A 12319-nucleotide genomic window follows, 5' to 3' on the forward strand; every position below is an offset into this window, starting at 1 on the left:
GCATGGCAAGACTGCTCAGTCACTGCACCAAGGAAGCCTTTCCCCCACCTAGACTGGGAGGGCAGAGGAGCTCAGAGTGATAAGGGAAGCTAGGATATAGGAAGCTGATACAGCAGTTAAAAAAATAACCTCACAGAAGCAGAAAATGCATACACATGCAAATCTGCTTCTCAACTATTTTAAAACAGAGCAAAAACACCTTATGAGGTGTAAGGATTAACAGCACCATCATATATGTTAGCCAACAACTGGTTTGGAAGCAACATTTTAGGCAACTGCCTTAAACCTATAACCGTTATGTGACTTGCTCCTAGTATTTAACTACTATGCGACAGACTATTGCCAGGTAAACTGCCAAGGCCAGGAGATGACTTTAGAGATCCCTTTCTGTATCTGCAGAAATAGACATCAGTAATATATCACTTAGGTGGTGAAAAGCCTAGAACAAAAGCAACCAAAACTCAGACCTCAATTAACTTCTCTTCAGGCTGAGAAAAATAACAGAAAAAAAATTACCTCAAGATAAAAGGGTATTCATGGTGCCGCATTGCTTAATAAATACTTAGCAGCACCGTGTTGCTCTTGCACTATATTTACAGCTACCAATTACAGATGAAGATTTAAAGACTGTAGACATTTTGGTGTGAAAAAAATTCAGTAGGACTCTGGGCAATAAAAATAAACCAAAACAAGACTGTGGGAATGTTACTTATATGGGCACAGTCCCCAGAGTAGGACTTTGCAGATCACAGAGGAAATATTTCTCATTATGGATACTCTGTATCACCGGTAACACCGCTTGTAAACCAAACATCTCTAATCCACCCAGTTATCAGAGTGCTGACTGAAATCAGGTGTTAGTGCAAACAGACACTAATAAATAAAAGACAAAAAAAAAAAAAAAAAAAAAAAAAAGGACAGTCCAAAGAGCATTTCTTCTTTACAACATAGCTCTAAAACCAAGCTACGGCTTTAACTTAGTGCTTCACACCACCCGGCAAAACTTTACATCCTCCAAGCAAAGTGTTGTGTTAGGCTTAAGTCTCAGGACATAGAGAGAGAGAACAGCACAAACTCACACTTATCAGAAAGTGGCAGCAATGGAAAAAAAAACCCAACTTTGACTTGCTATTATAGTCCTTTGTCTTAAAACAGCTTCCTCTTCCTTTCCCAAACACAGCTTAGCCAGTTTCTGGAGGGCTTGTTCTCAATGTTGCCATAACAGGTTACAGGACTGGGAACACCCCGAATTGGGATATTGATGAAATGCAGTTAATACCTGGGAGACATGGCAAATGTCTCAAGCACTCAAACAAGAATTGTTTTTGCATAATCAGCTTTTTCTCATTTGCTGTGGTATTTTGGAACATCTCCTGGCTTACAGTAATTTGTTCTGCTTTTGAAGGCTTTCCTCTTAAGAGAGGCGTAGCAGTCTTGCATTTACCTCAGACATCAGAAAAATGCTTTTGCAGCACTTCATTTCTTTTACAGCCATCAACATCTGGTCTGACACATGGATCACTTGTCCAACAGGTGTCCCATCAGTAGTGTTCCTTGCAGTCCTACCGACTGTCGCTTGCAAAACAAATCTAGGGGACAAGTGCTTATTTACCTGTTTACCAACTGAGCTAGTCAGCAACAAGGAGTCTCAAGCCACTGCCATATTTATAAACACAGAAAATGGTGAGGTTCAAAACCATTCTGGCAAAACTTAGCATTATCTATACATAAACAAGATGCATACAGTATTAACCTTGCAAGTAATATTTACCAGGGTAGAACCAACGTGCTGTAAGGTTTTTCCTGTTGATATTCAGATTGCTACTTCTGGAGTTGCTTCATGTAAATACTTTATCTGACTCCTCTCACTGCTGGCTTTTCAAGATTCTTCCTGCAACTGTTACAGCTCTCAAAACCATCTGAAAGAAGATTCTGACATACAAGTCCAAACTTTGACAATCATGGGGTGCAAAACTGTCTCCTTAATACTTACACTTACATTACCTTCCCCATAAGCCCCCTACAGTCACTGTACCATTAAACTGATCTCCAGACAGAACTGAGACATAGAAGTAGTAAAAAAAAAAACCCAAAACCCCTTACTTAAGGATAAACATTCCTGTAAGATTCCAGTTAAGTATCCCTTTTACATTCAGTTTGTACAAAACTGAAGTACAAAAATAAATTCTGCTGTGCTAATCTATAACTCACAACAGAAGCATCTGGTCCATTTAACCAGGAAATATCTTTAGGTTATAGCTAGGAATTCATGCCTCAGACATTAACCTTTATTAGTCACCTTTGTCAAAATCAAATCAGCACACTGCTGTCCTGAAGTGATTCTGTTTAGACCCCAGGTTTTTTAGTGCCTGTCATCCCAACAGGTGGCAGGACCAGTTTCCTTAGAATGTGATGCTCAAGATGCCATTACTTGACCCAAGAATCCATAAGAAATTTGTGATGAGCATTGCATACAAAATTGATTAAAACAACAAAACAGAAGTTGTTACCTACAGTGCACTGACAGTTCATTTTAGTTTGCTCCCATTAAAAAAACAAACAAAAAACGCAAAAAACAAACAAACAAACAAAACCCAATCAAACAAAACAAAAAAAAAAAACCAAAACAAAACAAAAAACAATTCCAGAAAGTTAGCTTTGTTTATTCAATGGCTGATTTTCTGTGGCACTTGGAGTGTTACCAGGATTTTCAGAGCGTTCATTGGTGTGTTTTTGTTTTCGCCTGAGAAAGAGCTCTCCACCAAACTCAGCTGCAAATGCAAAAGTTGCAAAAAATCCAAATACCTGTGAAAGTGACAGAAATACATTATTTTTAAATGCATAAACAGTAATAGTATCCAACTGTTGGATACTATCTAACATTTGGAAAGATCTGCTGTACCATTTAATATACATTAATAACACATATATTAAGATGACAGTCCTCCTTAAATCGACAGTTCAATTTAAATTAGACACAGATCAGAAATCATAATTCTAGCACATTCATTGCTGAAGTTTTTAGTTTTCATTCTTTTGATCAAGAGTGAACCTTATACTGTGTTCTAATCAACCTTCAATAGTAAAAGTATATTAGTTTCATTGCCAAAATCAGCTATTAAAGTAGCATAGCATATAGCAGAGTATTTATCCAAGAGAGAGCTGCTGATTAATGAGAGTAAATTAAGAAGAATAGCATGTGGAAAATGAAGGAAGAGATCTGCAGAGCCTGGGTGAGCAAGGGAGAATGAAATGACATTTTGTGAACAACATTTCGTTACTAGTCATGGCAAGATGAGAAGTGGTAAAGAGAAGGAAGCTTTTTTCAAACAAGGAAACAAACATATACATTATTCTAACTCTATGTAAATTTTACACAGCTGGTTTGGACCAAAATAATTTGACATTAATAAGTATTAAATAACAGTAGTTTCTACTTTTCCTACACCAGAAAAAAAAAGCAAAGGTGAAACTTGATTTATGCCCAAACAATTAGGTCTAAATATATCTACATCACATAAGATGACTATACAAAAGAGTGTATCTCTAATAGCTGATGCTGCCCATTGAACAGAATTATCTTGCTTTCTTTTCCAAGTAATTTTTTCTCATTCAAGACTTTGATCTTTTAGACTCATATGTTCACAGTTCCAAGGTTAATCAAAAGAAGTATTCAAATGACTAAGTAATTATGACATCTACAGCATCCCAAAAGCCCTTCAGTGTCTTGCCCTGAGCCTCCTCAGTGTTCTCTAGGAGATGAATGCCCTGTTGCTCTACTATTTCTGCCACTGAGGAAGCTGCTTCTCTTACTGCAGCAAGTCAGTGTTGCCCACATGTGCTCTGTAAAAGCGAGAGGATTTCTTGATGACTTTATGAGGGGGTGACAATATGAAAGGACAGTTGAGGAAAAACAGAAATTTCAGAAGTAGGGTATCAAAGAACTGGGCAACTTTCAAGAGATGATAATGTTGAACAGCAAGAGATGACAGGAAATAATACAAATCTGAGGCAGCAGGCAAAAGGTGGGGAATTGCAAGTGCACACAGTGTGTTCCAGCAATCCTGAGAATGCCAGCTCCTTGGATTTCCTATGGTAAGATTCTGGAAGGTCTGAAAGAAGCTAATTCCTCCTGAAACATCACAATGCACTGAGTTCTATTCCCTGCCTCGTTTCTTCTCTGCAAATCGAGTGAAGTTTAGAGGGCAGAAAAATTAACATGCCAGATAAATACAAAGAAAATCTTGCCATCTTAAGACTTACACATGCAGCACTTTCAACAGCAGAGCCAGAGCACGTTGCAGAAAATACTATTGACGCTAGCAGAAATGATGCACCTATGACTGGCACAGCCCAAAAATTCTGCAAATACATATTAAAAAAAATATATGTAATTTAACTGTATACAGATTACCTAAAAAGAAAAAAACATCATAACAACAGCTGAGTTAACCTGCCTGTGAATTTCTGTTTTGATACTTCGATGCTAGTAGAAGCTTCAGAAAATATATTTTACAACTACATTCCAAGTGACATTCAACATTATCAGCTATTTAAACAGCATTAGCAGCTATTTAAAGGAGTCTGCCATGTTTTTGTATTTTTTAAGTACTTAATTTCATCTAATCTTTTTTCACAATCAAATTCAAGCTCAGGATAACCATGTTAGCTCTATTCCCTGTGTAAAATTTTTCGGGAAATTAAAACACCGTATGCAGATGTGCTCATTCAAACCTTTTACTACACTCCCTTATCTGTACCCTCACATAAAGACCCTGCTGTTTGCTCTGACAGCAAACAGGAAGGGACATTTGTGAGATAGAATAATGTTCCTACTGACTTCACAGAGCAACTTTCGCACTGCTGGATCTTCTGAAGTATAAAGCCATAAACTGTAATGAGTTATGATTATTGCCAAAAAGGAGGTAATCTACACCCAGCAGGAAAACAGACAGGATAAACTGAAAAATTGCAAGCATCATGATGGCAGTAAACTGTATTCCATATACATACACATATGCAATGGCTATGCTGTAGTATTAATAGCATTAACGCAGAATTACTTTTCCACACAAGTCCTAAGATCCTGCTGGTAGCCAACTTTTAAAAAGATGCCAATATAAACTCTCAAAGTTTGCTCATTTGTAAACTACAAGATACTTTAATCTCCCTTTTACATGGAGAAAGAAAGTAGATTCATTTTGCATTAGGCTTTTCACTACACAGCAGACTTTATGCTCTTAGAAGAAATGGTTTGTTTAAAAAAAAAGTTTTCTTACCACTTTCTGCACTTTATCTTGCCCCAGTGATTCATATAAATCAGTGCAATATGCACACAGAATCAGGAGGCTCAAAAGAAAGGCACTGCAGCTGATGAATTCAAAGAAATAAAGTCCACTACAAGAAATGCAATTGTCCACAATTTCTTCACAAACAACCGCCACAAAAGAGAAAATCTGCAAACAAATAACATGTTTGAGTTGGATCAAGTCTCTAACATCTTCAACAAACAGACATCTTTGATCTGAAGATTAATAAAGGTAGCTATGACAAAAATCCTCAATGTACAAAGAGTTTGATTCTGCAGTATTTTCTTACAGACAGAAATAATTACACAATGACACAGTTTACACTTGGCTGCTAAAGGCTGTTGATAAAGAACACTCAGGTAAGCTGAGCACACAGGCAAACAGAGGCTTCTTGATTAGACAGACAAGATTCCTGTTTTGTGGTTTCATGCAATTTCCAGTTGGAAGCAGACAAGGCAGCGTGGAGAACACACATCCTGCAAAAATGCTACTGCTTACTACATGCAGCTGCACTCAGTTCTGAATGCATTTGGGTTCAGGGCAGTAAGGGAAACTGGACAGCACTGACACCTTCAGCTATCTCCCTAGAAATTCAAAACTGATGCCACCTCGCTTGATAAAACTTCAGAGAAAGTTCAGGAACACAACACTCATGCTTGTGACCCAGTAATGATCGAAGTTCAACCCTCTTTGTAGGTCCTGAAACCTTAGACTACGTTCAAGCTATGCTGGACAATGCTTAATCTATGCAGAGGTTTATCTTCACCTTTCTGCCACAGTGTTTCTCTGAGAAAAGAATGTGACTCAGTTCTTGTACAGTCACCATATCCCCACTGCTGGATTTTCTACTATTTCATTGTACAAGAAAAAATACTGCTTTATATAACTGTGGGCTTGTTTTGGCCACTTCATGCTAGTCTCCTTCATCCCATAAACCCAGCATTGCATTACAGATCTTCATAGTAAGGAGTTCACCAAATTAAAACCATGAGCAAGAATCAGACTGGGTAATAAAATTGAGATTGATATGAGAATGGCAATCATATTTTTAATAAGATTATGTGGGCAATAAAGAGGTTAACAGTTCTTGGTTAAAAAAAAAAAAATCTAAATTTAAGATTCAGAATTGTTCTTGGAAAATAACCACTAGTCTTCAATTTCAGTTTTCTCACAGTAAAAACAGAACAACAATTTAGCAGTAGGAAACATAAATTCCCCTTACTAAGCCCAGTCTCAGAAGAGCATTTCAGAGAACCATGTTTTGGAAATGCAAAAATATAAAGTAAAAAGGAGCTCAGAAAGGGGAAGAATGGGAGCTGGGAAACTTCAGTATTACTATCAGGCCTCCACATGTTTCACTTCTCTCCCACAGTGGCTGGCAACACAAACTTCTCAGCAGTCCCTGCACCTAAACCAGTAAACTACAATGTCAGTCCAGGAATGTTTTAAACTCTGACTTTCCAGTTTTTATGGTTTGGATTGTTTTTTTATTATTATTTCTCAACATGTGCTAACAGTGACTTTCAATTTCACATTTTTCACAGGCTGTGAGATAGCACGGTACATGAAAACTTATCTCTTTTTATAAGCACTGGAAACTGAACACCATCCCTTTCACCTGGGCTGAAACAGAACAGAAAGAAAATAAACCTGTCCTTAAAAGAAAGTATATGTCCAGATAACCATAATATGATCTAAATAACTGAAAAAAGCTTCTTCACTGAGTGTACAAACAAGTCGGAAAAAATCCCACTTAAAGAGCAGTTACAAAGGTTTCAGTGTCAAATAACTGAGATTTACCAAGTAAAATCCTGTGTGGGACTTGTCCAAGTCAATACTCAATCTTTTTTATTAATAAGTTGTGTAATAAAATAGAATACATCAATTTTTTAAAAAAGTTGGCTTGAACAACTTTGAATAAGTGCTTTGATTAAGTTAATGTATCAACAGCATATTTATAAGATGCCAGAGAGCTCTGCTTAGGTTTCTTAACTTGCTCTTTGATATCACTGTCAGGAAAAAAAAAAGGGATTCCTCTGTTGTCCTACTACCACAAAAAGAAAATAATGGTTTTAAACACCAAAAGCATTGTTGGAAAAGCAGTTGTTTTGGATTTTATTTTGTTATTAGCCCTGTCTGTATGTACACCAGAAATTAAATATCTTCGCCTGTCTCTTACCAGCAAGAAATTATTCATTGATACTGACATTACTGTTGGAAGTTCCTAAACAAATGTCAATTTTGTAAAGAAGACTTAACAAGTGAATTACTACAAAAGAATTTAACAAGTTAATTGCTACAAAAATAAAAAAATAACTTTCCAACCAGCCAGAAGATGAAGGTGAAGATGCTCAGCAGTGAGATTCCCAGTACAAAATCTTCTAGGTCAGAAGGGTGCACATTTTAATTCTCTATTAAGTCTGCACAATTCAGGCTACTACAGCTCAAAAAGGAGCTGATTTTTAGGCCTGAATTACAATTTTCCTTTCCAGCTAGGGCATTTTGACAAAAGTTAAACAATAGTTGATGACAACTTGTCCTACTTTAGGTAAGAATTAGTCTCTATCAGTCTTGGCACAATACACACTGTGCCATTTACCTTTGTGCAGAATTTAAACCAGTCGTGGATTAACAAAAACATTCCACCTATTAAAAAAAAACAAACAAACCAACAACTAAATAAAACGACATCCTAGAAACCTGTGCAATAACATGCCTCCCAGCATACTTTTGACACTCACATTTGTGACTTTTGGCAGTCACATTTTCCTTGTTTCATTTACTCAAAAGAACTGGCTAAGGTTACAGCGTATGCCATTGTTCATCTGAAGGAAAGTATTTCTTAGGTCTAGAAGCCAGTTTTCTGCAGGTGATTTCAGAGTATTTTATAAAACCCTTGATCACCTCTGCAATGAAGAGAGCTCAATTTCTGATTGCAACAGCCTGTTTAGCAGTCCTGTCAGGGCACAATCCCAGTAACAACCACTACTGTAACACAAGGCAAACAGATGTTAATGACCATCACTGGCCTTTCCCAGAACAGGAACCTTCTTATTGTAGAGACTGAGGCTTCCACCTTCAGGACTTTTTGGGGCTTGTTTAAAGTGTTTTAACTGAGACTTCAAGATCTGTGCATTTTGATATAGGTCACAAAAAAGGAGGGAAAAGTGTTCGAAATTAGGAGGGTGAACAACTATAGCTCCATTTTCTTTTTCCTCTCACTGACAAATGGGTGCAGACCATAAACTGCTACTTTTTAAAGAACATGTCAAGCAGCTATTCTTCCTGTTTAGGAAAATGACTTTTTTTTTCTACTTAGAAAGCATTTTAAATAATTAAACAGTTTAAGGCTTTGGTACATCAATGAATTTGCCTACATAATCACTTACTTTATTTTAGTCAATGAACCTACTTACATAAACATTCTGCTTGTCATGGAGCAGAACCCACCAAATCTTGTTTTAATAATCTCCAGCAGATGAATTAAAAGTTTATGTTCCATTATATTTATTTAAAGCATTCTTGAGTGTGTTTTTTTTAAACACTCTTAGAAAACTTGGCAGTGTTACCACTTTATGAACAGTAAAGAATATTACATTTCTGATTGAGGACTTTGACTGTGTGTGAGATAAAGCTTAAAACTCAAATGTCCTCTCTTCTGCAATGGTTTAGTAATGAGAAAGGGCTGGAAATCACCTACAATTCCCTACATAAGCATGACAAATCTGACTAAAAAGCCACTGTGTTGGCTGCAAAATACATGCTGACACACATTAGCAGTCAGCTGCCCTTTACCACCATGGGTTTCACCCATTCTCTGCCAGTATGTAAGAATGATGCTCCTCACACCCTTATTAGCAGTCACACTGGTACCTTTTGGAAGAGCCTGTCACTAATGAACAGGACCTTGTACCAGGAGCCCAACTGCTTGATTCAGAAGTAACAATATGTAGTAAAAAAGCCAGCAGAAAATAAACCTTTTATTTCCTGCTGGGCCCAGGCCTGCCTGACACGAAGTGAAGCCTCATGCAATGGGCCACCATGATTACTGATTTCTGGTGCAGTTTTCTACTACAAACCATGGGAGAAATAGGCTTCTTAATTTTAGCATGGACAGCACAGACTGTCAGGCTTAGAACGGGCTGCAGAAGCAGCAAGAGAGGAACATCTGGAGCTCATGACCTAGCACTGCCTTTCCCAGTTTTACTGCCCTATGGTGAGGTTCAACCAAAGGCTTCTTCCTCCTGTTTTCTTCCAATCTGGCGCTCGGAAGACAGCCCTAAACGTCCTGCGAGGCTCCCCTCTGATTCTGAGCCAGGGCGGGTGGTGTTTAAGGCCAGCAGCAGCTGGAGCAGGGCGGCTGCAGCTCCGAGCCTCGGGCGCACGACGCCGGCACCCATCCCATGTCCGCACCCACTGCTGCGGCTCGGACGTGAAGAAGGAGCACTCCCGCCACCTCCCCACCATAAACCACTTTGAACCTGCATTATAAGGCACCTTTATGCCAGCTTGCCTCCTGAGTTACAGGTCTGCACAACTTTAGTGACCCCAGTGTCACGTCCCCGGTCAGGACACCTTTCCGACCGGCAGAATCCATTCCCTCAAAGCCTGCGTGCGGCCATCTCCCAAGCCTGCACCGGATCACCGAGTTTAACTTTTAAGCGGCGGGGGACCGCCCTGAAGCCGAAGGTCATCACAACACGCTCGTTTCCATCCCAGAGCGAGACAACCGCGCCCCGCCGGGCTCAACCCCGGGATATTCTCCTTCTCTCCCCGGGACCTACCAGGGATGGTCCCTCCGCGTCAGGCCCGGCACGTCCCGCACGACGAGGGAAGGAGGGCACTCACCGTCTGGACCACCTTGACCGGCAGCTTCCATCCCCACAGGTGCCGCAGGGTGAAGCCGAAAGGGCGGCGGCGGGGCGCCTTCGCCTCCGGTTCCGTGGTCTCGTTATAGACGGTGCCGTTCTCCATGGCCGGGCCGGGCCGTCGGCTCTCAGCTCGGAAAAAGCGAAAGCAAAAGGGCGGTAGGCGGGGCGCGGCGGGGCGGGGCGGGAGGCCCGGCATGGCCGCCAGGCCCCGCAGGCCCGGGGTGTGGCGGTTACGCGGGCGGTTGGTCCCGGCGGGACAAAGGCGCTCCCCCTGGCGGCCGCGGGCGGGAGCGGCCCGTGAGGGAGCGCGGGGCCGCCTGAGGCCCGGTCTGGGCTCGGTTCGCTATGCGGGGCTTGGTAAGTAAAGTGTGCAAGATTATTCACTTGTCGCACGAGATCACGGTATCAGAAGAGGGGTTTAGGCCAAAGCTTTCCCTGCTTACATTCACAGAATCGGTTAGTTTGGAAAAATCCCCTGAGATCATCGAGTCTGGCCTGTGACTGTACACCAGCACCATTGCACCCAGTGCAGTCAGTCCAGCCTTCAACACCTTCAGGAAAGGTGACTCCACCACCTCCCTGGACAGCCCATTCCAGTGTCTAATCACTCTTTCTGTGAGGAAATTCCTCCTAGTGGCCAACCTAAACCTCCCCTGGGTACTGTTTGAGACTGTGTTCTCTTGTCCTGTCCTGAGTTGTCTGAGGGAATATCCCGACCCCCACTTGCCTACAACCTCCTCTCAGGTAGTTCTAGAGATCAGTAAGATTACCCCTGGGTCTCCTTTTCTCCAGGCTAAACACCGCAGCTCACTGAGCCACTCTGGTAGGACTCGGGCTCCAGACCCTTCACCAGCTCCACTGCCCTTCTCTGGACTCACTCCTCAATGTCCTTCCTGAACTGAGAGCACAGAACTGCACAGAGCACCCAGGGTATGGCCTCACCACTGCTGAGCACAGGAAAAGAATCATTGTCTTTGAAGACATTCCTTGTTGTCAATGAGAGAAAACACTCATATCCCCAAGCGTCTTCTAATATATTCCCACACCTTTGCCCAGATCAGCTTTTAAAAGAAACTATAGTTTTTGTTGCCTACTAAGAGTAGATGGAACCTTTTATATGTAAGCAAAGGTGTGTTATGTTCGTGTCTATATTATTGATGTATTACCCACAGAACTATTATGCTCCTTCATAGTCAAGTTCAGTAATACTTGTTTGAATTCAAGGAAATTGAAGATTTATGCAGGTTGGAAAAGAGACTTGCTTGCTTAACATTAGCTGTATAGGAACAGACTCCCTGCTTAGGGAACAGATCAGGCTGTTTGGACACTGCTTCTCTTTGGGAACCACACAGTGCAGTGGGAGTGTGTGTGTTACAGAGCCCCATGAAGCTGGGGCTAGTTTTAGCTCTGCCAGGACACTCTCTTAACTGGGCAGATGCAGAAGTATGGGCTAGACCAAAGCAGCTGGGCCATGCTCCCTGCTGGGTGTGTACCAGCAGGCCATGTGCCTAACTCCTCCTGGTAAGAAAACACAATCCAGGGGAATACTCAGTGTCCCTAGGCAGGATCATACAGACCTGTCTCTGCCATAAGCGTTTGGCTGCAGCAATTGGCTTGGGAGGTAAAAGAGTAGGCCAAGTCCTGTGATTCCCAAGGCGTGGGCATTTCCGCTAAAACAAATGAGGTATCACCATGGGTGTGCCCTAGCTTCTGCCTGGGATTGGGATGAGTTTTACATGGCTCTGTTGGCAGCATCCCAGACTACAGGACAGAGCAGGTAGGTGTAGTCAGGAACATTTGCTGTTTGCTTATTACTATTATTGCTTATTAATATTATTTCTGTTACCCCAGTGCCTTCACTACCTTTTTTCACAGTACATTATAAATTAGATTACATTACAGAGGCTGGCCTCTCTCTTCTGAAGGAAATTTCCTTCTCGTTTTCTTTTCATCCTTGATAATATTTCACAACTGGCTGAATAATTCCAAAGCCACAAAGCATGCATCTGGGCTATACTGTGGTCTGACAGAGACAGACTTTACCGAGATAGAAGCAGCTATCAGTTCTTTTAAGGTGTTCAGTAGCATCTAAGGTTATTTTGTAGCCTTTCCCCTATTTGTCTTTGGAATGCCTTCATG

At 41.0% G+C, this 12319-nt stretch overlaps 1 protein-coding gene across 1 annotated transcript; it reads right to left on the minus strand.

The window, feature by feature from the left end:
* Positions 1-2647: 2647 nt before the first annotated feature.
* Positions 2648-10314, minus strand: CMTM6 (CKLF like MARVEL transmembrane domain containing 6). Its single transcript, XM_062508917.1, has 4 exons — positions 10158-10314; positions 5280-5456; positions 4264-4362; positions 2648-2805 (listed from the first exon to the last, which is right to left on the minus strand). The coding sequence occupies exons 1-4, from the start codon at positions 10281-10283 to the stop codon at positions 2653-2655; spliced, it is 555 nt and encodes a 184-aa protein (XP_062364901.1). The 5' UTR covers positions 10284-10314; the 3' UTR covers positions 2648-2652.
* Between the last annotated feature and the right edge of the window lie 2005 nt (positions 10315-12319).

This window comes from Cinclus cinclus, chromosome 1 (genome assembly GCF_963662255.1).
Source record: "Cinclus cinclus chromosome 1, bCinCin1.1, whole genome shotgun sequence".
Lineage (NCBI taxonomy): Eukaryota > Metazoa > Chordata > Aves > Passeriformes > Cinclidae > Cinclus > Cinclus cinclus.